This window comes from Fundulus heteroclitus, chromosome 2 (genome assembly GCF_011125445.2).
Source record: "Fundulus heteroclitus isolate FHET01 chromosome 2, MU-UCD_Fhet_4.1, whole genome shotgun sequence".
In the NCBI taxonomy this organism is placed as follows: domain Eukaryota; kingdom Metazoa; phylum Chordata; class Actinopteri; order Cyprinodontiformes; family Fundulidae; genus Fundulus; species Fundulus heteroclitus.
Window position 1 is genome coordinate 5484407 of NC_046362.1, and position 25963 is coordinate 5510369.

Sequence of the window (25963 nt, forward strand, 5' to 3'; positions counted from 1 at the left end):
TCCAGGCCAATCCTGCGCCACTTCTACACAAATCTCCATGACGGATCTCTCCAGAAATCCTTCCATGGCTGTGCTCTGCAGCTTCACTGCAAAAATATACCTAAAAATAAGAATTTTTTTCTTGAAATTAAAGTATTTTTCCTTGATTTGAGCAGGTAAATAGGATTATTTGCCAATGGAATAAGATTTTTGCACTCAAAATAGGAACAATTCATCTTCATTGTCTTATTTTAAGTGCAGTTTATCTAATTATCTTATTTTAGGGGTAAAAATACTCATTCCATTAGCAAATAGTCTTATTTACCTGCTCAAATCGAGGGCAAATACATTCATTTCAAGAAAATTTTACTTATTTTTAGTTCTCTTTTTGCAGTGTTCGGGGACCTGCAGGCCATCACCTGCCTGCTCTCCAAGCCTCCTCCTGCCAACTTTGTTCAGATCTCATACCTCACACTGGAACCCATCCAGGAACTCAGCTTCAAGCAGAACAATCCTCATTCTCAGACTACCACCAGAGTCCAGACTTTCCTTCAAAATCCTCCATGTGCATCAGAAAGCCTTCTATTAACATGACACTAGCACTGTCTACATATAGACTTTTAGTTAAAGTCTGGAAAGAATAAAACCGGCAATGTGTTTTGTCTATCTTTTAATGCGTCTGTATCCCGGACAGCTTGCAGAATTCTTACAAAAACAGACTACCATAGAAATCTGTAGGGTTTTTATTTTTCTGCAACGATGAAACAAGCCTTACACAAACAGGCAGACAATTGGAGACCGTTCATTTCTGCTGTGGACTGCCTTCATGTCTAAAGGGAGTTAAACTAGAAGAGAAACTTTAAGGATCACACTTGCTTTGTAGCAGGAATCCTTTAATCGTACCCTGAAACAGAGCGATCCTTTACATTGCAACGAAGAAACAGATGAACACAGCTCCTCAGAGAAAACGTAATGAGTACAACGCTTCAGTTTTTATTGTCAGCAGCAGAATTTGGACGTACAATTGCAGGTTCTCACTGGAGAAAAACAGGGGGAAAAAATCAACTCTGCAGCCACAAGAAAACAGAAGAACATATATCATCACGGCTGGTTGGTCCTCTTGTCTTGACCGAGCGATGGCTGTCAGTAAGCCGAGCTACGCTTTAAGATGTAAGGCCTCCGTGACTTGGTGTTGTGTGCGGCTTGTCTCTTCAGGATGTACGGGGATTTTCGCTTCAGGGGAGCATCGCTGTTCTCCTCCGAATACTCCACAGAGTCTCGGAGTAGCTGTGATAAGTACAGAGAGAGAGGGAAGACCGTCACATATCCCGCATCTGCGTGTGTGCGTGTGCGGGGGGGGGGGGGGGGGGGGGGGGGTTGGGTAGTGAGTTGTGGTGCGGAAACATGTGTTTTGTTGCTCAGAGGCAGTGTAATGGGTTCCTGAGCTGGCGTAACTGTGATTAAAGGAGTGCACTTGCTCCGCATAATCATGCACGGTGAAACAGGTGCTAATCTGCAGGCGCAGTGTTAACATTTAAAAAGAAAGAGGAGGAAAACCTCCCTGAAAGAAAGATGATGGAGGATGTAGATGAAGACAGGGGAGACTTTAAAGAGGTGTGTGTACCACCTCTCTCGTGGCACACACACCTCGTGGGCTGCCATGTGGCTGTGTGTGTGCGTGTGTGTGTGTGTGTGTGTGTGTGTGTGTGTGGTTGAAGGACAGGACGTGTGTTCAGGGGATTTCAAATCAGCTTAGTCCGGCTGTTATTGGCTTAGCTGGATCACTTTTGTTGATGATTTTCTCATCTTTTTGCCAAACATCTCGTCTCAGCTGTACCAGCATCAAGTAAAAATGGCACATTTTCTCAATGTTAACACAAAAAATTGTTTTTGACTTAAAAAGAAAAGCAACACTAATTCTTGTTTTCTCTATTATGATATGATAAATATGATAAAAGAATATATGTATTATTACATGTATAATAGTATTATCCATAACTTTTATTTTTATTCTGATAGCATCAACAAAACAAAGAAAATATCTAGACATCTTCCATTTTTAATAGTGTTTTTTAGACTAATTTTGCAAAATGACATCACTTTTTACCATTATTTGCTTTGTGGAGTTAAAAAATCTAAGAACCTGACATAAGCTGAGTAACAAATTGGTATATCTCATGTGTTGCTTCAAAAAGAGTTGAGCCGATAGCATTTCCAAACAACCACACAAAAACGTTTCTTGTGCACGAGAGAAAAGTAGTTTAGCTTTCTTCCAGCCAGCTGATTGACAGTGCACAAGGATACTTAGGGAACAAGTAAGGGTGTTCTACTCTGTGCTGCGTATAAAACAACTTGTTTCACTCTGGCACTTGATCTTGTTAAAAAGATTTTAAACCATATGGCTGGTATGACAGAAAAGGTGGGTGGTTCTGAAATCCTGCCTTTCTAATACCTTGGCATGTCTTGATACAGGTCGGCGACCCATACTGACATTCATATTAGCCTCCGAAAGATTGTCTTGGAAATTTCATAGCATAAAATCGCTTTACCATTTCTGTTTATCAGACTGCATTTTTATTTCTTCAGTGGACCTCTAGAAGCCACAATTGCTGATTTCGAAGCCGTTATGACCCCAACCTGACCCCAACTTTAGAAACCACTGCCCTAGACTGCCTGATCACAGCTTTTAGGCATTGCGGTGTAGGATAATACATGTTTATCAATACTCTTATAATAATCTTACCAATTCACATCTATGATCTCCATTTGATATTTTGGTAATAATAATTCGGCAAACATGCATATATATATATATATATATATATATATATATATATATATATATATATATATATATATATATATATATATATATTTGACTCATTATTACTTTTCGTGTGCCTATTTTGCAGAATAAAATAACCGTTAACTCCACACAGCTGTCCTTGGCCTTAGACCATTTGAGAATGAGAAGTAAAAGACCTTTTTAAACTCTTAATTCTTCATCTTTATTACAGTCTTATTCTATTTATCAATTTCTGATTGCTGGTGTAACTGTGAAGCATGTGTTTCAGCTCTTATTGTTTTTAGGTGCTATTAGCTGGCTAGTTAATTAATATTCCTGCTTAGGTAGCTAGCCTGCAGTCTGCTGCCTTTCCCACTGTAATTTCAGAACAGTTTTAATGATTGTAATGAATGTTTGAGGCCTTGCCAATATTTACAGGTCAAGGCTGTCTGTGGAGGCTTTACCTTGACTTCACTGACACTCATATTAATTCACTACCCCCTTGCTAGCAAATGTAACAGAAACAAGAGTGCCTATAATAAAAGTAGGTATTTGTGTATAACAGGTTTGAAGTTCTTGATCAATGTCTCACATTATTTTAAGTGCAATATTTTTTGCTTTTGTCCTTTGAATAAAACCTAAAAAGGTTCATGTTGAACCTCAAGTTTTGTGTAAATATCTTTTGCAAAAACCTTGGTATTTGTTTCTAAATACTGTGAGATTCCAGCTCATGTCTATTCAGATGGTATCAAATAGTCCAGTGTATATTACAACAGAATAAAAAACACCAGAATTTCTGTTAAGACTTTTGCCTTTAGTGTGAGAAACATCATAATCAGCCTCTGTTTGGCAACTCCATTTTTAAACCTTCATGCTCAGCGGTCAAAACTGAAGACTGTCCAAATGACAAATGGGAAATAAGGCCGTCCATTTGAGTTATACATTGACGTACAAAGCAAATGGTAGAAAGAAATGGCTAAGATGTATAGTTTTGATCTGACTGTTTATGAGGACTCTGCGCCTCCCTGTGCTCCCCTCACCCTCTCCTCCTGGCTCTGCAGCGCTCTGCAGATGTGTTGCAGGCTGTACAGCTCCCCCAGCAGCTGGAGGCTCCCTTCGCTCAGCTCGGAAACCTCCTCTTCCTCCTCCTCTCCGCTCCACGCTTCCTGCCGCAGGCCAGCCACCAACCTGCAGAGGTTGGTCATTGATACATGCCAATAGGGGGCACTCTGCCTATTGTTTTTCACCTGTAACAGAAAGAGAGGAATGGGGGTGGTCAGCTGGAACCAGGATTGGCCTCCAAATGTAATTGTGGATGTGATTGAAGGGATTCACTCTATAAAACTGAAAACAAATTAGATCAGACCACATTTTAAAAAAATCATATGTGCACTGATGGATTTACTTTGAGTTATGTTTCATGTTTTGAGTTTTAAGTATCAGATTCGGATAGGAAAACTCAGCCTAATGCCGTGCCATCCAGTATTAAATATAGTTGTTTTTTGATTAAGCAAATTAATCTGTAAATGTAATGTTTTGTGGCTGTATATTGGCTCTGTTTACATGCACAAAATTTCACGATCAGATTGAATGTATTCGGATTAAAAACCAAGAAATAATCACATTGTACCACTTATATGGGCACACAATCAATTAAACCGATCATAGTGTGCATTTATATACACCTGGCTTTATTTAGAATAGAACCACTATGACATGCACAGAAATCTCCCTAAGAAAACACAGAAGAAGACCGTCTTTGCTGACCAACAAAAAATAGTAAAAAAAGCAGCATTATACGAGTTTGTTAGTCTTCCGAATGCCCAGGCTGGACTTGCACCAGGTTCTAATTACGGTTGAGTCGTTAATGAATGAATAATCATTTTGAGCTCTCTTAATGTTTCGAATAGAAAGGTTGTATCGGGAGCCCCGACAGTTTTGCTTCTCAACACATTTGCACTACTCAACAACGTGGAAATACATCACATTTACGTCGGGCACACATGCACGCTTGAGTCAGTTTGCCACATTCCAAAAAACTTGATCCTGACAAACTTTTATATGCATGTTTTTCGGATTATCAATCCGCATAGACCACCCCTCTCCTTCGGATTACAATTTAATTCCGATTGATCTTAATCCAATCACGATATTCTGGTTGGTTTGTTTACATGACACATTTTTATTCCGATCAGCCCTCTATTCTTCTTACTTTTGTCCATGTAAATGTAGCTAATAATTCTATTGTGATAATAATAATTCTCATTTGTCATGTGCTGAAGCACAGCAGGACTGATGAATACATATATATATATATATATATATATATATATATATATATATATATATATATATATATATATATATATATATATATATATATATATATATAAACTGAGTAAAGGTTAAGTCTTCTGGCTAAAGAAGCTTCTGTGCTCGAGCAAGAGTTTGTACGTTTCCAGTTTTAGCTAAGTTAATGACAGCTACGACAGCTGCAGTCAAACTTGCTAAGCCTGAATCACAAACCAATAATGTAATTCCAATAATATCATGAAGTCTTATAAGTAACTGATGAATAACTAGTAGTTGAAAACGACCTAGTATTGCAACTGCACTGTTAATAAAGTCGAACATGCTGGCAAGATGAGCTTCTCTTAAAACCAGAATAATATAAAAGATAAATGGGAAAATTTTTGATTTCATGGCGATATGACTACCAGAAAAAAAATCCAGTTTTTCAAAAGACAACTTTTTCTAAAAACGGGTCTAACCTAATGCAGTTGCTGCTAATGAGCGGGATATCTTAGCTGAGCTAAGATAAAAAGTTTACAAATCAGCTTAATGCTGTAGATTTAATACTTTTACTGAAGTTTTGAACTATTACCATTTCTGTAAGCTTTTATCCTTCAATCACAAACTGTTAAACTTTGTCCTTAGGCTCGAACATGAGTTTGTAGGTTTGATGTGAATATTTAGGATTCTGGGCTGAGAAATGTCAATAGCATGCTAACTGCCTGTCCATTAACTGCTGTGCAGATGTTTTGTACTTACATTGGATTTATAAAACATAAGTAGACATGTTTTTTTCTGTGGTGTCAAAAAAATTAAATCAAATAATAACTAATTAAAGTTATACATTTTTTATTAGGTGTCTTTTAGCTGTTAAGCTTCCAGAATTTCTATTCAGAAATGACGACTGAAATTTGATGTGTGGGTTTCTTCCGTTTTCCATGTAGAAGACAAAGAACTGTCAAAGAAGCAATAAGCTACTGACATTTGGAAATCAATCCTAGATCAAAGACTTGAACAGCTTCAGTTTAACTCCAGACTGATTGGGACCCTTTGAGCTCATGCTTGTGTTTTATTTATTTATTTTTTCTTCAGTTGTCATAGTAGCATCCATACAAGAGCAATTACGACAAAAACTTCACCAGATCAACAGCGAATGTAAGCGGTCGACTGAGGTCAGAGGAAAACAAGTCGGTCTAACAGGTTAATGCTGTCTGTTTTATGATTACATGTTCAGATACGACGTATCTCATCGGAGAAGCTACGAGGACCACTAGGTCATTCTTTCTGAATGATCATGAATATTGTTCAAATGGAGAGTGACAAGCATCCTCCTCTTACGCTAGTTCTCCTTCCGGTTCCTCGAACGCTCTATCAGTCATCCGACAACTTATAATCACGATCATCACCCCTGAGCACGCACTGAGCATCGGCAGCAATGAATCACACGGCCGATTTGTCACTGTCACGTCTCCGTGTGAGCGGCCCAGTTATTTATCAGGCTGAGAAAAGGAGCAGGATGTGCTGTCGTTAGGATGCTGTCGGCTCCATCTGAATCCCATTAGCCAATCTCTGCACACCTCTAGCTCCTCTCGTGGAGACTTCATCGCTCCGGTTTGCATGTCATTGACTCGACGTGTTCAGCCTGACGTGATAAAGTCCAAAAGCAACAAGCGACTCACTTTTCTTCTTTGCATCTCATCCTCAATGAGCGCGTTATCTAGCCGCAGAGATTGGAACTGGAATAAACAAAGGCGTCGTTTTCCCTCAGTCAAACCAAAAATGCGAGCTACCTCAGGAAGTCTGAGTGCTCTGATTGATTGTTTGCCACCCACTCAGCATGAACACAAGCCAGACCCGAGGCTTCCACCGAGGCTTTTCATGAAAGGACACCTGGGCGGCTTGCGTGGCGAAGGTGGGAGTGGAAGGTCGCTAAAAACACCCGGTGTATGAGGCGGCTTTTTGGAGACTGGTTTCTCTGATGTTACAGGAGCAAAACGAGAACGTACCTTAGAGGTGAAGAGGCTGGTGAGGAGCTCTTCTGCGAGCGCTCGCTGCTCCTGGTCGACATCTGTCAGAGAAACATGACGATAAAGCGTCAGCCTGGTGTAGAAATGTAGGCTCCAACTAAAGACAGCTTTAAATCTCAGATCATTTACGAAAGATCCTCTTGAGTGAAGGTTTCAGGGAGTGAATGCAGCTGAACACCAGTTTTATCTGACAGAAGCTAACGCCGAGCTTCCAGGAGGTGATTTGATTTCTACTAACGAGTCCTAATTGCAGTTGAATATGTAATGTCCATATTAATGGACAGGCTTCTTCGTGGGCTGTTAAGGACCGACACAGGAAAAAGGGGACTGATCGAATTTCAGAATCTGCAGGTTAAAACTTGTGCAGAAGGAACGACAAATATCAAGATCACACAATAAACAGGAGGCTATTGGATATTAGCCTTTAGAATTATTTTAACTAGGACTGTCCATAAATTGAATGCTAAATAATGGTTGAACTGCTTTGTTTTTGGTAACAAACCCTGCCTAAATGTGCTGATCAGAATTTAGCTGAAGAGGCTGCTTCCGTCAGCTGTTGAACTATTATGCTATTGGTCAAGAATTTAATAGGAGTTTGTACCTAGCAGCTAGCTGCCACTCTTGAGAGCTAGACTTATGGGTTATTCACGTCTTGTATCCAAAAAAAGCCACCTTTTTTTACCCATTAAATGTATGTCTTTATGACTATTTTATTTACGTGTTATGCCTTAATCAAAAACTAATTATGATTTAAGTTTCTCTTTAGCAATCGAGGTCACTTGTTCGCAACTTATCATACATGATTCTACTGCTAACGAGAACCCAGCAGAGATGTCTGTTGTGGTCGAGTGTCCATAATACCTGTTTGCTGGTCGCAACTAAATTCTTCTCTGCATTGTTGATCAAAACCTAAGCAAATTAACCTGCGTGTGAATTGTACATTCTCTACTGGGTGAATTAATTTGTTTTATCAGTGAACAACATTCACCCCCATGCTGGACCAGAAAATAGCCAAAACACATCTTACCTGTTTGAAATGGTTTCCATTCAAAATGTTACAATGCCATTTGAAACAGAAACATCTGTTATTGGAGAAACTTTTCTAACAGCATGCACCTGTTGCAATTTATAGGTTATGTGAAAATGGTGAGAATTCATTTTTATTTCTATTGCCCCAATAAATGAAAGGATAAAAAGACACACGCGGAACCTGTTGAGTGATGCCTGTTGCTTACCTGTGCAGAGAGCGCCGCACGTGAGACAGAGAAGGAGCATACAAGCCAACAGTGCCTGCATCTTGATGACAAAATGACAAATGTGTGAAATAAAGGGCTTCCGCACTGACGACTGCACCTAAGGATGAGTCTAGTCCATAAGGTTAAGGGTCAAAGTTCTATTGAAGAGGCTGGAGAGGATTTAGAGTGGCACCGCTGCTGCTGCTGCTGCTGCTTCTTTTCTGTTTTCCTTTTCTTCTTCTGTTCCTCCAGGTCTAAGATGGTTCTTGCAGGTTCCAGGTTGGATGCGAAGTGTAGCGGGCTCCATTCCCTCAGTATATAAGAGCCCATGTGATGTCAGAGCATCAGTCTCCAACTCCCCAACTCCCACCCATCTCCTCTCCTCATCTTCATCCCCACCTTCCCACCCACTGACACAGCCCCCCCCCCCCCCACCCCACTTCATATCATCTTTTTTCCATCCTGTCACGTCTCCCCAGACGTCACTTTTGCATCACGAAGCCAAAAGGTTGTTTTTTTTTGTTTTTTTGCGTCACAGCTTGGCAGATTTGGTTTTAAATTTAAATGAATACACTTAGAAAAAAGGTTTGCTGTAGACTTGTCTCTGAGTGGTGGAGGCTGACGTGGGAGGATCCGCAGATCACAGTTTCTGTCACCGTTTGAAATAGAAAACAAAACATTAATCTTTGCTAATTACTGCATGAGTTTCAAACAAGTTGAACAGGTAGCTGTCTAGGGCCGGTACACTGAAACGCCTCTGAGTAAAGCTTTGTCTGTCGCTAGGTGTTTCAGTTAAGGTTTCTAAGCTTACTATAAAAGTACATACATTTTTTTTCAAAGTGTTTTGTAATTATTGTTAATTTGCCCTAACAAGATACGTGTTATGTGACATATTGCACTGTATGTTTTTTGTTTTTTACTAAAAATAAAACCAAAATCCTGAATAATTGAAGAAAAATAAATCCCTGCAGATTTTATAAAAAATAATTAGATATTATAGCACCTCTGTAACAGCAGAGGTTTGACTGCTCTGGGGCCCCGGGCTGCGTGTCTTAACACAATGCTGCAGTAGTTCATCCATCTGGGAAGTAAAGGGCTTCCCTAGCCCTTTATAAACACGTCCGTGGTGTGAGGAGTGCAGAGAATTCTGGAATAAATAAGTATTATTTGGTGTGCTATATTAGGTAGGTAAATTTGGTATACATTGTATCCAATATGACAATATGAACCGTATAAACAGCACTGAAAGAATAATGGATAATAACTGGGGAAAAGGCAGCTAATAAACAGCTAAATGGCTAATTAGAGGCAGAATTACTGGGGTACTGCACAGGAGTTATTTTCTTGTTTGTTTGTTTACTATTGTGAGTGAGAGTCAGGAAACGCTCGTTAGAGTGATGGCTTCTGGGAGGAAATGGAAACGGTTCCTGAGTTTGTATATTTTCACAACTACTGGCTTCTTAGGCCTGGAAGACTTACCTTTACATCTCAAAACATTTTTCTAGGTATTCTTGGTCAAACAGTTAAACCTTTGTTTTCCTTGAATTTTTTCTCACTTTTCAGTAATGTTCAGCTCACTTCACTGTTGACAAAGAATGAATCTGGGGTTCCAACATCTTTCACTTTACAATAGGCTCGGTGATTCCTGGACTGTACCTGAACATTTTAACACATTTACTTTCATGTGAGAGTGAGAGTTAGTTTAAAATTAAGATAATCACTGTTATGTAGTGGTGATTCTCCGGGATTATGAGGTATTAAATTAATCAGTTAGGAGCCTAGTCTTAAGGAACTGTTAAGGTTTATTCCTGGTTATTGATAGCGGTAGAGTTTAGTGTCACAGCAGATCTATGTTGCAAATGCTACATGGATTCATTGCGATCAAATAATTACTGACTACTATTAGAAAATATTTCTCTCTGACAAAAACTGATTCTTTTAACCAACTTATGTCAATTTTCTTGTGTTAAAAACTTAATGATGCCATATTTTTTAAACCAAAATCGCATTTTAGATGCAGTGAGTGTTTTTCAGCACAGAAATTTGAACTGTGGCATGATTCTTGGAGCTTTTTACAGAATGCAATATTTTGCAACATTAAATGCTGTCATGGTCTCCATTTGAATGCTGTAAGGCCTTTGTGTTTAATGTGGGATAGGTGGAATAATGTTCTGTTTAATTAGTTTAATCTCCTATTCTGAGTTAACAGAACCCTAGCCATAACAATGTTATGTAGTACTAGTGCCTCATTACTAATCTGGAGTTGATTCATGTATATGGATGTCTGTAAATACCCCACAGGCACTGAGCATTGCAGTAGGGCACACACAGATCAATCTGATCATCCCCCCTGGAAAAAAACCCACAGGTTAGGACATCAACAAAGAGACATCAGAAAAACATATAGTTGAACTGATTGGGTAAAAAAAAAAAAAAGACTTCCTTCTTTGGAAGGAATTTGAATTCAGTTATGTTTAAATCCAGCAGCCTGAGTAATTAACTGGAGGTAAATATTTCCCTCCCTTATTCCATTTTCAGATGAGTCTGCATGGAAAGATATTGGGGATCAATAGAACTTTTTTTTTTTCTAAGTTCCTGCAGTCTCCTGGTTTTTATGTACCTTTTTTTTATCTGAGAACGTCAGCCATTCTTTAAAAGATGTTTTTAATTCCGTGTAAGTCGCATATCTGGTTTGATATCTCCACCTGTGGCAGGACTCTGCCCCCTTCTTCCTCCGGGTGGAAGAAGGGGGCAGAGTCAGACCAGAGTTTCTAAGGAAACACCTCCCTCGGATGGGGGCGGACAGAGTTGCAGACGGGACGCTTCTGAAAACTTTTTTTTTTTTTTTTGTTTCCCAATCGAAACATTCCAGCACAGTGTAGTGATCGTCCTGCCATGCTGCTGCTGGGACTCTAGTGCGTGTTCGGATCGCCGGGACTGTCATACCTGTCTGTCTTCTTGCGCTCCAGAGTCATGGCTCCGTTTGGAAAGAACTTCCTGAAAGCTCGGCTGAAGAACAGGTAACTTGATGAGTTGTTGGAGGGTTACTTGAAACCTGCGGAGTGCGAGCTTTCTGCTGCGAGAAGGCGCTCTGTGTCTGAGGAGATGGATTACGCACGCAAGGCGCAGAGCGCGTCGGATTTGTGCAGCTTCAGGAACAAAGCGGGTTAAGCTGTTTCGGGCTGCTGTTCATGTGTAACTTAGGAAGCATTATAACAGAGTGAAACAAATGTCTATAATCCTATTTATGGCACATTATAAACCTCTGAGGATTAGAGTATCACATTGTTTGCGTTTACGCCAAGGCTTTCAACCCAAAACACTTTTAAATGGATATCAGCTTTTACTGTAAAACCTGAGGTTTTTTTTTTTTATACCTTATTAGTGGCAATGGAAATATGTGGAAAGACACAAGTAATGACATGAAACGGAGGGAGCTTAGTTTCCCTTTTTCTTTTTCATTTTTGTGTCAGTGCAGCATTAAAATATGAGCTTCAGTGGTGGCTCTCATTCCTCAGAAATTACAGAGTTCACAGTCTTACCTTTGACCTTCTCTCTCTGTAATTACAACAGCCTTGCTTTCAAAACTTAATGTCTGAAATATATTTCAGCCTCTGCAGCGGGGGCATAACTTATCCTTTTCAGACTTTGAGATGCAGTTTGCTGAGCTTGCTCTTGAGCTTGTGATCCATCTACGTCTGCAGCTAAGGTCCAGTCGAGTGGCTTGAAGAGGCAACAAGAAGGTTCACTTACAGCAGAAAGGCAGTGCAGTTGGTGGAGAGGAAGATTTTTGTCTTATGCAGCTGGTAAACGTGAGGTTTCCTCACACTATGGAAAGGAATTTTAAGACTATTAAATATTACACATTTAAATGGTTAAACATTTAATCAGTCATATTGTAGCTTGAATTTCCACCAAGGCTTGAATTCTAACACCTTAACCTTTTGATCAGAGTATAACAGAAGACGTTGGTTGAGTCAGCAGCTTTTTTCTCGTTGGCTGTGTTGGGCAGAGAACTGCATGTTTTGTAGGAGGTTGTATCTCTTGTATTGTATGAGATCTGCATTGTGGTTGAGAAAAGTTTCTTTGTCAGAGCAAGAATTCACATTTGGATCCAGCTGCAATTAGCTCAACAACAGTATTAATTCTAAAATCAAACTTGCCAGCAAAGTGAGTTTCTTACACTGACGAAAACAAACTGTTGGAATTTAATGATTAAAATCTGTGAACTGATTTGATTACATTTACTATGGGCGATGATCCAAATTTTGACATCATTTATTAAAAGTGACCGCTGGAGACGGGCTCAGTATAATTCAAAATGGCGGTTTGGGAAGAACTATGAGGCCTCCTCCGGTCTCTTCTAGATCCTAACAAACTGGGTCACAGTTTTGTACCCACTGTCCCCAAAGCAGAAACCCAGTATTCAGGCTAATGAAATTATCTGGCAGTGTTTTTGCATGTTTGGGTCACGATCAAGTCCCTCACAGGATCTGTTCTGGCAAGACCAGGATCAAGAGAGGAGAAGGATTCTTTCATTAGCTCTACTTATCAGAAACGTTATTTGCCACCAAAGTCTGCGTTTGAAATGGTTTGATTGTAGAGATAAACCAGCCTATTATGTTCAATTACTGTTAAATGCTCCACAGTGGCACCGTTACAAGACAGCATTTGTTTTTCTATATCATCCGGCTCGCCGCAATCTTTGATAACTTCAGACAGTCAGACTGAAGTCGTCTCTGGTCGCTGTCTTTTGTTGATGTGTCTGTAGCCTACCTGAGTGCGAGTGTGTGTTTTACTCCGTAATTACCATCGCAGCACCTATAATTATGTGAAGCGTGTAGATCTCCAGATATGTCAGACGTTTGATTACAGAGACTGGCTCAAAATCGCACTCAGATGCTGAGCTGAGCAGGGAAACATGGAAACCTGTCAGAGGGTGAGCCCCAGCGCTCAGATGAGCTCGTCAGATGACAGCGCTGGCTTAGATTCTTTCAGCGTCCTAATAGCTGATCGGCGAGTCTTTGGCATTATGCAGAGGACTTACTCTGAAGTAGTTGCCAGCCGGCACCATATGCACGAAGGAAACTGTGTCTGCTGTCCTCAACGTTTTGAGATGAGGTGTTTGCCAGCCAGCGAGAAATGTGGCCAAAAGTAGCTCCCTCCTGTTGCTCACCACAGTTGCAGCTCCTCGGCACGGTGCACAAGGCCAATTAGCTGCTGAAATAGCTCAGGGTTTACAAATTAGCTGACAGAAGAAACCGAATAAAAGGACGCTATTTGCACTGGAAGAAACCGGGGAAGCCATTTATCTTTTATGCAAGCAAAACCTAATTTGGTGATTCACGGATGCAGTTATGGGAAGAGCCAAACGGGTGTGGGGTGGGTGGGGGGGGGGGTTCACAGAGGGAAGGAAGAGCAGAAGAGAGGGTTTGTGTTGTGTCTCTGCTCACAGATGCCTATCATGGTGGGACTCATCTGAGAGATCGACATGTCCAGATAGAGAAGCGGTGTTATTTCCTTAATGATCCTCCATCCTCCCTTAGATAAGAGCGACAGGAAGCTCCTTCTGTCCAGCAATTGGTTGTTCCTCTCCTGTCTTATTTTTTGTTTCTGGTTTGTTTTCTTTTATTATTCATATAAAGCATCAGGCCAAAAATTACATAAAGTTGATAAGTATGTTTATCCTCATTCTAGGATTGAATTTCATATCATTTTAGACTTTTTCTCTTTCCGTTTTGTTTTTTTGGGGGGTTTTTTGGGGGGGGGGGGTGATGATTAGCAGTAAAGTTATCCTTTTCTTTCTTTATCCAAACAGGCATCCAAACAGGTTCAAAAGACATTTTAGGCACCCAGCCGTTGATTTTAAAGGAAGTAGAAATAATTGGAGGTAGCTCGACTTCAATACTCTGATCCATTCTGTGCAACGCACCAATTCCAAGGACAAGGAAATAGCCCCACATCATGATGCTATCACCACCATGCTTTGCACTTGTTTTGCAGCGTATTCATAGATCTGAAAATCTCATCTCAGACTCTTACAAACACTCTTTCTGTCATTATGATCATCAGGCCAATCTTTGTCCCACCTGACCCTAAAACATTTCTCTTGAAGGAAATGTTCAGTTTTTAAAGCTCTGTCTTGGTAATTTAATGTTAACCATGTTTGTTATTGGGGAACTTCTTCTCATTTAACCTTTTTACGTAAGTGGATGAAAAAGGTCCATGTCTGACCAACGCTGCCTTGAACGGTTTAGAAAAGGCCAATGACAGATATTTGCTTTGGTTGCTAAAATGTCTGGTGTATTTAACATTAGCTGCATGAAGGTCCCGTCTTGTAATGTTGTTTAGCATGTCCCACATCCGCCTTCCAGAAGTCCTGGTTTGCAGGGGAACTTCTTTTAAGTGACTAAATGGAGCATCAGCGGCTCCAGGTTTTAGATATTTAAACAGCAAGTGGATAACTCACCTTTTTTATTGTATCCAGAAACCCATTGTCTATATAGGATGACTGTTTACAAACTGAACGCTTTCCTGACTTCTGCTCCTCTGATGTAATGAAGTTGGCATTTATAGGCTTGAACAAAATAGCTCCTACTACAGGTTGACATTTGTAACACACATTCACCTCCACAGCAGAGGGAAATTCAATGTCTTTATTGATCTTTCAGCTTTATGTCCAACAACCATAATCAGGTGTTAGAACCATCAAAATTAATACTACTGACTATTCAGATTGCTCTAAAGTCAATATATTGAAGATAAAGATACTCACTCAGCTTAAATCTCTGTGAAGATATACATCACGTTTGAGGTAAATAGTTGTAAAGGTGCAGCTTCTGTACTCACTGCATCTCCTTTATCAGAAATAGTACTGCAAAATGAAAACTGATTTAAGGAATTATGTTTATTTAACTCTAAAGAACAGAAAATTATTGTCTAACTACTTTATTTCAGAGATCCAATACAAAAGTGTTTAAGTCATTTATTTCTTCTCAACTTAATGGCTTTTCAGTCAGCATAAAAATCCTCACCAACTCAAGAGTCATGAAAGAGAATTGGTCAGCAGGGCCTTTTGTTAGAAATGCACGTGTCTCATGAAGTTAGATCTCACTGTATTTCATCACTGAGGACCAGTTGAGACAAGATCTTAGCATGATAACTAAGAGACCTAGTTTTTGTTTTTACAAATATAGCAAATGTTAAAGAATGTAAAATCAACATAAAATGTCAGTGTGGTGATTGGAGGACCTGAAAGCTGGCAAGGTCGGATGTAGAATATAGAAAATAAAAGGTTTATTGATTCAAACAGAAACGTCCAAAAACAGCTCAAGGTCTAAAATCCAACACATAAAGTGAAGGATAGGAAACAGAAACAAATCCAAAATCCACTGGTAAAATCTGTAAACAAGAGACATGAGCAGATGTAGCAGCAGAATCACCAGAGACGGAATGGGCCAATAAGGACTATAAGCTGAGGCGGTAGCTCAGTGGAAAAATAGATGGATCAGAGACTAAGTAACCAGAGTTAGAGTAGCTGAGTGACAAGATCCGCGTTTCTTACATAACTGAGTGTTTTCTTCCAGTCTGAGGAGGAGAACTACTTCCTTTCTTACTCCAAAATAAGTGCCTTAAACATTAATCCTCTCTGGCATTTACTGGGCAAGAGACGAGGAACATGTCACCAGTCCATCACAGGGCAACATGGACACAAAGGACAGACATGCATGCATGCTTACACAAAACTAAGGGCAGTTCAGCCAAGGTTTTGGTCTGAGGGAGAAAAGCAGAGTACCCTATGAGAACCCATGATGAAGTAGGGAGAACATGTAAACTTCATGCAGAAGGACCTGGGACCTTCTTGCTGCAAGGCAGCAGTGCTATCAGCTGCTCCCCTGGACAGCATGATGGTTTTATTCTGTTTCAATACCACGCAATATAATTGTATTAAATGTAGTTTAAGTAATTTGGTTGTATAGTAAAATGGGGAGTGTCGTTGCCATTACTGCATTATCTCTAATCTGAGTTGACGTGCGGAGACAGAGGAAGTTTGTAGATTCTATCATTTGCTATGACCTGGTAAAACCACCTACACGCAGTCCTCTGCGCTGACATGTAGCTGGGAGATTGATGACTCAACAGGGAATTGCAGAGTTGTTATTATGAGTGTTACAACCGACGGGACCATGCCACCACAGCGGAGCTGCAAGGCAATCCTTCCACACAGAGACCTGCGTCCAGAATTCCTATAATTTAGAAGTGGTTTCCTCCCACATGGCTGATGTCTACCTGTACAGGTTCAACCCAAGGTCGAACCGGTCTGCTCGGGTTTCTTGCCTTCAGTCAAGTGGGAACTGCTCCGTCCTTTGTCATTACCTGCTCACCATCTGTCTTTGCTCTGATGAGTTGTAGATGGATGAGGAAAGTTCCTTGCATCCTGCCGTCTTGTTCCGCATAGCATGCATTCACTTAGTTTGCTTCAACATCCCTGTCAGAGTCATCTTTTATCAAAAAAATGTCCGCAGTCAGCCCTTATCCTAATATTATTTGTGATGCAATCCGCCCGGTGATGCATGCACTGCATGTGTTTCTCCTGGCAAGAAGTAGCGAAGGGTTTTACATTCCTAACAACTGATTACCGTCATCAAGACGTTTGGCCGCATGCAACATTTTTTGAAGAATAACATTCAGATTTTCGTAGTGATTCATCGTTGAAGTCTTAATCACCAGGACTATTTATTTTTATATGTAGATGACACATTGTTTTTTTTTTGTTTTTTTTTACCAAGACCTCAACAGCAGTCCCATGTTTGCTACATTACTCCAGCAATGAGAAAGTAACTTGTTATTAAATCTAAACTCTTGAGAGGCTCGTGAGAGAGGCATGAGTAATTACTGAATTAGACAAAATAAAAACTGTCTTTAAAAAAGATTATGAGAGTTTTGTAGATTTGTAGCTTTCAATAATTTTTCCAGTAAAAGCAGAAGGGATGGTGCCAAGGCGGAACTCCCCCGGGCTATTTATGCAAGAAAAAGTGGAACAGAAACAACCTATGAACTTCCTTTAAAAGGTAACCTGTTTAACAGTGTAATTTAAATTACACCACTAATTCTCCCCTGGAATAAGGGGGATTTCTGTTCTGAAATCACAACACATTTTACTTCTCACTTTAATAGTTTACCCTAAGGTAACATAGATGCTTCAAAACCTCTAGAGCTCACGTGGCATGGTATGACACTCCTCCAGTATGTGCAAATAGGATTTCACTCAACTTACCAAGAAAGTTTAAGAAAAATGTGAAACCTGATTTATTTCATTTAACGCAACTGCGTGAGAACAAAACCCAAAGATAAAGTTGTTCTCTTATTTTTTAATATTAGCTTCTTGCTTTGAACATGGTAAAAATGAATGACTAGAGCTTCAGCTACTCTGTGTTTTATCTCAGAGCAGCCCAGGCATCACATGAGAGGCAAGCGAGAAACAGCAGCAGCCGATACAGTCTCTCTCTAATCACGAAGGTCATTGTAAATAATGAAAAACGCTAAAACTTGGGGGTAAAAATGAATATTCACGGTCTATGACGTGCAGGGGTAGATCATTGGAATAAAGGTATATCAAGGTTTCAAAACCACAAAAGTGTTCTGTCATACTGTGATTAGATGTTGAAAAATTGCTTGGAGTTGTTCCCTGCCTGTTGCTGCACATTGCCAGTCAGCTGGCAGAAAGAAGGCTAATAAACTTTTCCCTCACAGGAACAATTTCAGCTGCTTGGAAAGATAGGCCGGCATAAAAAGCACAGAGCCATGCTGCGGAAAATAAAGGTCTGCCACAGATTGCTCTTATTAAAACTGCAATTCAAGATGCTCTTTTATTTAAAGCACAAAAGCAAAAAGGCTTGACGGTAGAAAATAATTGTTGTTTTTCCATTTTAAATAAAAGCAACTAGATCATGCCATATAATCTTGGTGCCTCCACTGTGATCCTGTGAGGCGCTGGTATTTTTGTTAAAGGTTATCATACCGTGGTAGCCTAATGCCTAGACGATAATGGAGTTATGTAAACCATTACCATTTTCCTGCTCTAAAAGGTGGTGTGATTTTAAAATTTGGCTGCAGATTGCATTCAAATGAACTTCCACCATCTCATCTAACTACTAACATAACATACCACAGTACATGGACAATAGGTTATGAGGAGCCGAGGTTAGCCCGGGTCTCAGATATGATCATATAAAAATGCCAAGGTTTTAAGAACCCTATTTGATACTGGATTGGGACATCCCTAATTGTTGCAGTTCTGTTAATGTCATTGTGGTAGTTTGATAAAGTGACAGGATGGTAGTATGAAAGTATTAAACTGACTTTTCAAGTGCATCTCAATGATGGTAAGCGGCCAACTCACATTCTGTGAGCTCGGGTCAAGTCTAATAGTTTCAGTAGCGCTTCTATGTGCTACATTTGCTCACACTCAGCAGGAATGTTTTGAGTAGGTTTTGACGAATAGATATTTCTTCCTCTTTGCACACCAACATGCCGTTTGTTCTGAAACGTTGGTTCCTGAAAGCCTGCGCTCTATCCAAACGTGAATCCACTGCGGCTGCAGTTGCCAGTGGCTCACATTTGGTCACACTTTCCTCGCATTAGAGCCGATGCTGAAAACGGGGCCGGCAGTGACTGATAGGGAATCCATTATTCCCCTTCCTCCCTCTGTGGTGAAGCTGCAGCAGCAGGATGTTGCCTGGGAGTGGGTGATTGTGGCCCAGGACAAACACAGGTGTTTCCCCGCTTTGCTGTACCCTCTTCCTGTACAGCTGAGGCCTTGGCTCACCCAAACTAAAATACACAATTGTCTGTAAGAGTGCATTTATTTCACTGTTATGTTCCTAAGTGGCTAGAGCAACATGTTTGTCACATGAAAAAAAAAACAAAAAAAAAAAACAGTTTGTGTCTCGGTTTATGTAAAGATGTCTGGTAAGTCTGTTCTTTGCTTCGTCTATTCTTTCAATTCCATTTCCTCTTGACAACAGGCTGATTCCAACATGGTTTTTCTGCTTTTTTTTTAATAAATTCAGAACAATTATTTTGTACTCCAAGAAGCACAAACACATGACTAATTGCAGGACATGCTGTGTTAGACTGTGTTATGCCACACAGGTGTGACTGTTTGCTCGCACCCGCTGCTTCCTTAATTTTGCAGCGGTAGTATTTGTAAAGAGTACAAACAGCGAGTGCATTTGTCACGCGACATGTGTAGAAATGCCAGAGGCGTTGGATGGGTTTGTGTGCCCTTGGGTATTTTCTTTGGTGCGCTTTTCTTCGAAGGTCTATGCGGCCGATAACCAGCCGCCAAAATTGAATGTGCCACAATCCAGAGACTTGATTCAGTAGGAGTTTACACAGCAATCTGGATCTATTTCCATGTTGTGCTGCAACCAAGCACACAGTGGTGTCAAGTTTAAAATCTGCTAAGTGTGAGACAACATATAGGCTCTTCCCTTCTGAAATAGCTATTTCATCTTCTTCTGCTGTATAGTTGTTACTATGAAGACAGATAAACCAAGATTATCCAGATAGGAGCAGAATAGCTATAGAGCTCTGCAACAGTATTCATAAGCTTTGAATTTCCTCACACTTTCCCATTTAGCAATAGCAAACTTCAGTGTATTTCATCAGGTTTGGTTTTGTAATATCACAGCACAAATTAGTAGAGGAATTGTGAAGTTTAAGGAAAACTAAAGAGGGTTTCCTTCCAAATAAATAGAGAATCATTAAGGTGCTGTGTGTCTGTGTATGATTGAGTTCCAGTATAAATCCAGCTGCTCTGTGAGGTTCCTAGAGGCTTGCTAGAGTACACTAGTGACCAAATGTTAATTTTAGGAAAGTCAAGGAGCACATATGACAGGGCGGCGTTAATGCAGTTTAAAGGAGGGTTAGATTGTGAAGCAACATCCTGAGTTTTTTACAATCTAAATGAGCACTGTTCAGTCAATCATCTCAAAATGTAAAGTATTACATCTTATCATTATTTTGATTTACTGATTTATTTTTACTCGCCAGTCATTTTACTACTTTATCTATCTGATTTTAATGCGCGCTCACCTATCAGCATTTTGTTGGGATTCCCAGCCTGTATAAACCGTTCGTATTTGGCAAAACAACCAGCATAAAATGGAGAGAAAGGGTGGAGAAAACCAAACTGGGCATCAGTGTTGCTCATTGCTCTGGAGGAGAATAGAGGAGTGTTGGAAGGTAAATTGGTATTTGGATCATGCCGCAAATACACGGACATTGAACCGTGTTGTCGCAGATCAACACATCTTTTTCTCCGCTTTTACGCACCAGCCTGGCGAGAAGCGCTCCATGCAAAAGCAAAGAGATGGCATCACGCAAGCAGACTTCTAGATGACCATTTAGGCTACTGGCATTATCATGCAATACAGAAAATACTTTCCCACATCTTTATATATAGTCTTTGTAAATTTCTCCACCTTTCATTCATGATTATTCTATATTTTTCCCATTATTTGTTTGATCTCAATAAAATTACGTCACTAGATCCTCGCCTTAAACCCGTCGGGCCGCTCAAACTAATTAATTTCCCCCTATGGGGATGATAAAGTTTATCTTATCTGCATAATAATTGTATGGTTGTTAAATAAGTTTATGTGCTCATTTCCTTCACTGATTAGGTGGTGGATCAGCCAATCCGCTCTCTCTGTTTCCACCATGTTGTCTGCTTCAGACACTTAGGATCCTCCTCACCACTCCTAACATTTGTCACTGTAGATGCTCTCTTAAAGCCTAAGTTGCTTCGAAAATAACTTTTACCTTACCGAGTTAAAATTCTCCTAAAATGATGTCACTAAGAGCTACTTTTAGTCTTAGGAATCTTTGTGAATACGGCGCCAGCCTTTATGGAGGACTTGTTAGAAGGAAGCCATTGTTGGGAAAAAAAAGAACATTGGATGTCCTGTTTGGAATTTACCACAAGCCATGCAGAGGATATGTGGAGGAAGGTGCTTTGGTCCAATTGGGACGTAATTGAACTTTTTAATGGAACATTAAAACTGCATGTTGACCCTCATTACACCTTTATCCCTGTAAAACCCGGTGATGGCAGGACCACAATGTGGGGAGAGGGATGCTGGTCAGGGCTGATGGGAAGAAAACCTGTTAAAGGCTTGGTGAAAATGTCAGAATCTTGATGTGAAATGTTGATAGAGGCATACCCTGAAAACCTACAGCTGTGATTTCAGCACAAGGGGAAAACCCCGAGTTAAATTCAATGTGCTTTGTGCTTGTGAATAGACAAACTGTGAAAAATGTCAAGAGCTTTGGATAGATCTGTAAGAACCTGCAAATTATGTACTATTGCTTTTCAGAACATTCAGCATTTAGGTCAGGTCAATCCTTTGATTATCAACCTGAACTCTATTTAATTTCAATGTTTTTTAAAAAGTGAATAGCGAACCCAGCAGGTGAGGTTTTAGTGGTTGATAAGAGGCCTGATGAGCAGCAGCTGAACTGATGTTGTTCACCTTTGCTATATTAAACAAGGTGTGTGAACCTGTTCTGAGTGAAACGTAACATTAGACAGCACATTAATTTGATTTATTGATGTTAACAGGTTCATGTAATGCCAACTGCCAGGTGGCTCAACTATCCCACAGCATTCCCTCAAAGCATAAAATCAGCCTCCGGTTCAGGATCACAGCAGGAGTTCACGTTTTGTCTCTTGATAATATTATGCATATTATCTTTCTCTGGTTTTGTTGGTCCGGTAGTTAAAGGAATATTCTGAGTCATCTATTTGTGTTTTTTTTATCTTAAAATCAGATTGAAATGTTTGGCTATGTTATCTATTTATCGGATTACCTGCGGCTGTCTGCATATCTTTTAATGAGTAGAGATTAGGTCCAGGATATTACCGGTGCTCCATTAGGCTCGTAAAAAAAAAGGACATCATCAGCCCATCAGCGGTCAATTTCTGAACAAGTTTTATGGTGCAGACAAAAACCTAATGAGGACCTTGGGTTTAAATAGCTCAGAACCAAAGCATTAAATGATCATCTCTGATGAGTAACGCGATGAGTATAAGCCTAATAGAATCAAGCAAGGGAGCACAAAATGAGGGGAAACCAGTTTTATGCTCACTGGCGTAATGGAACAGCATCAAACTAGCATGTAGTCATCAAAAGAGGCGAAATGGCGTCGATATCACTCAAGGCTACATTATTGTACCTACTGCTGTAAGAAGCTAGATCGAGCTTTTTTTATAGGTTTGTGTTTTTATCCAATGCAATGTGCTGTTCTTGCTGTGAAATGCATTTTTTATTTTTTTTTTTGTAAACTGTGGGTTCAACAATTAGCTTCGTAAAAACAATATGATTTTTTTTAAAAAACATTTTTGGAATACTACAACTTCACACTGTAAGTCCATCCATCCATTAAAAATCCGGTGAGATTCCCGACACACACAGGCAGAACAGCGCCATGAAGAAAGACACCAGGCCAGGATTCAAACTCAGTACCAGTGCTAAGAACCGTGCAGTGTTAGCTGCACATTCTAAATCTTAGTTCTGATTTATTTATTTTTTGTTTTTATTTTTTGCCAAGATGGATTGGTGTGAAGCTCAACTGAATTTCTACTCCCACTGGATAGGTCTATGATGTTGTATTAAGATCTATTTCTGGTCCCCTTCTCTTCTTGGCTTCCATGTTAGCAGGCTGCTGCTCTTTTGCCAAGATAAAATACCAAATGCTGCGCTGTGTTTTGGGAACCCTGGGAACTCTCTTATGATTGGCTCAGGCACCAGGAAGTAAACATGAGCTACACTCTGAACTGAAGTTGTTTTGCACCGTATCTCTAGGCTTGAAATGAGGAAAAACTTGATGGAGAGGTCCGATTGTTTATAGGGAATGTTACTTCCATCCCAGATGACAAATGAGAATGAGTTAGGTTGATTTTACATTAAATATCTTACTTATAGCTTTAAAACACTGAATAAGTATCTTTGGGCAATAAACAAATAATGTCATATTACTACTGGATAACAAGTATTGTAATAATTTATTTACTCACCCTAGTGCTGTGCTCCTTTTGAGAGGTCAATGATGGGATTTTCTTTTATCGATCACAATAAAGCTTACAAAAGATTTATGACTTAACTTCCTGTCACATGGACTAATAGAAATCTATTTTGCAAGTGGAAATTACCTGTACTTGTGTTCACCATGCATCTTCTTTCCTTCTCTCTGCTAACGTTCTTCTTGGTATGAATTCTTTTACATGTAGTAATTTAGTTGTTTTACTTAGAAAATAAAATAATAAGCTAGGCTTATTCAAGACATCAGCCCAAAATTTGTGCTAGGGTTTTTAGAAAATTGTGCATATCACACTGGCAGCTAGCTAACACTGTGCCACCACAGCAAATCATCTTGACTGGGCTCGGATCTCCCATCAGCTGTCGGTGTTTCTGCTTCCCCATTTTTGCAGAATTCCTTCCAATCTGCTCGTTAACTAGTAATACGTAAACTCCAGAAAGGAGAAGTATGTTTTCATATACTCCACATCGAATTATGGCAGGGCAAACATAGATTCATATGAAAAACAACCAAGCATGCATACCCCGTGATACCCAACCATTAACCTGAAATCTATCTGTGGACTGCAACAGAGAGCTTAAGTACCAAAGGAAAGCTTGTTTTGAAAATTATTCTATGAATGTTGATAACTAATGAGCCCCCTATACTATAGATGGATGCATTTTCATTTGAACTCCTTACCAAGCTAAGCAAATGGATCATTTAATGTTTATGCAGGTTTTGCAGTGAGATCTTTTTTACAAGCACATTAATAGGTTAAACTTATATAAACAATGTTGAAAGACCTTGGAATTTATGAATGAATTCAGTTACACAGTGGAGTCAGATATTTGTATGAATGCCATGGATAATTAGATAACAAAGACCTCGGTCACACACTGCTACAATAAAGGGATTTAGCAACAGCTACACCAGGTGAGAGTGAATGCAAAGAGCTAAGACTCCCAAATCTGCCGGTCCAAAGCCACAATTGTAAGCTTTGTCTTTCTCTCTCACTCAGGACAAAACAAGCTGATCCTGTGGTCGGGAAGGAGATTCAAGTTACCGTCTGCAACGAAGAGAAGGTCGTATGCGGAGTAACAAAGCACACCACATGCACAGATATGATTCAGGCATTGCTGGAGGACCACAAGTCTCTTCCAGAGAGCAAACGGCTCCTGGATGGGGAACCCAAAGACTTCTGTCTCGTGGAGCGCTGGAGAGGCTTTGAACGGGCCTTGCCGCCTCTTACCAGAATCCTGAGGCTTTGGTATGCCTGGGGTGATGAAAGACCCTTCATCCAGTTCCTTCTGGTAAAAACTAGTGATTTTGTGCCGCAGACGGCTAAGAACAGTGGAAAGTCCAAGGGAGCCAGGCCGAAGCGATGGGAGCTAGGTCACGCTCAGTGTGGCCAGCCTCTTCCTGTGGACAAGCAAAAGCGCAGGGTCAGAAAGGCCTTCCGGAAGCTGGAGCAGCTTCACAAGGAAAACAGGAGTTCCCCTGGCGCCGACGAGGTCGAACGGATGGTGCAGCTCATTCTAAACCAGGACCACATGATCAGGGAGCAGATCCAGCGCATGAGGGAGCTAGATTCGGAGATCGAGCGGTTTCAGGACCCAGCGCAGCGGGAGGAGGATTCTGAGAGTTCTGCGGATCAGGCTTGTGGCTTGAGTTTGGCAGCAAACAGTGAGGAGCAGCTGGAGAAGTACTTATACACCTGTGATGGCATCGAGCAGCTGGAAACGCAGGTCCAGCGGCATGAGGATTTCATCCTCCAGCTGTCCCAGGAGATCGACGCCGAGCTGAGGAAGTTATGTCTCCCTCCGGTTCCAGAAGAGGACAGCGAGGAGGAAGGAGCTGCCGCCGCTGCTCAGTCCCCCTCTGACGCTGACGAATCCTTCTACAGAGCAGAGCTAGAGAGGCTACAGGATGAACTGAAGCACAGCCTCTTCAGTGGAGTGGCTCTGCAAAACCAGGTTGCAGAAATGGACAAGCAGCTTGTGTACATGGACAGCTCGCTGATGGCCAAGGACCAGGAGTGTTGGCAGGTGGCTGCCCAGCTTAACTCTCTGCAAATCATGGACAGCGCGGAGGAAAAGACGGCCAGCCTCGTCCATGTGAGCGAGGCGCAGAACAGCCTGGCCCGGACGGTAAAAGCTAAAGCCAGCCTGTCCCCAGCAGACGTTACAGACACGGACTCAGACACCGGGATCAGCTCCACGCACAGCCAGGACTCGCTGTCGCCGTGTCTCGACTTCCCTCCTCCGCTTGATACAGACGTTTAGAGAAAGTCTGAAACCTTTCCGTTTATCATTCCACGCACACCAGTCGCAGGTTATGCTTTTCACATGTCGTCTGTAGGCTTGAACGCTGTGTTGATTCATTTTAAACAAAAGAAAAACTGGCTCCTGGCTTTTCTGGAGAGATGTTTATTTATTGTTTTGTTTCTGGACAGCGGCAGAGACAGTGGGTTCGACAAGTGTACACATTCCTGTAGTAGCGTTAGATTTTTTGTGAGTGTTTTCCAACTTTAATGTGACATGTATTCTGTTTTATTCAAC

General features: G+C 40.6%; 2 protein-coding genes across 3 annotated transcripts; one reads left to right on the forward strand and one right to left on the reverse strand.

Moving 5' to 3' along the window:
• Positions 1-991: 991 nt before the first annotated feature.
• Positions 992-13424, reverse strand: nts (neurotensin). Of its 2 annotated transcripts, XM_021318169.2 has the most exons (5): positions 13366-13424; positions 8319-8373; positions 7063-7124; positions 3805-4011; positions 992-1266 (listed from the first exon to the last, which is right to left on the reverse strand). In XM_021318169.2, the coding sequence occupies exons 1-5, from the start codon at positions 13390-13392 to the stop codon at positions 1123-1125; spliced, it is 495 nt and encodes a 164-aa protein (XP_021173844.2). In that variant the 5' UTR covers positions 13393-13424; the 3' UTR covers positions 992-1122. The 2 variants fall into 2 exon arrangements, with proteins under 2 accessions (XP_021173844.2, XP_012721112.2); XM_012865658.3 differs by lacking the exon at positions 13366-13424 and having other exon boundaries at positions 8319-8666.
• Positions 11169-25963, forward strand: rassf9 (Ras association domain family member 9). The gene is made up of 2 exons (XM_012865688.3): positions 11169-11338; positions 24424-25963. The coding sequence occupies exons 1-2, from the start codon at positions 11292-11294 to the stop codon at positions 25685-25687; spliced, it is 1311 nt and encodes a 436-aa protein (XP_012721142.2). The 5' UTR covers positions 11169-11291; the 3' UTR covers positions 25688-25963.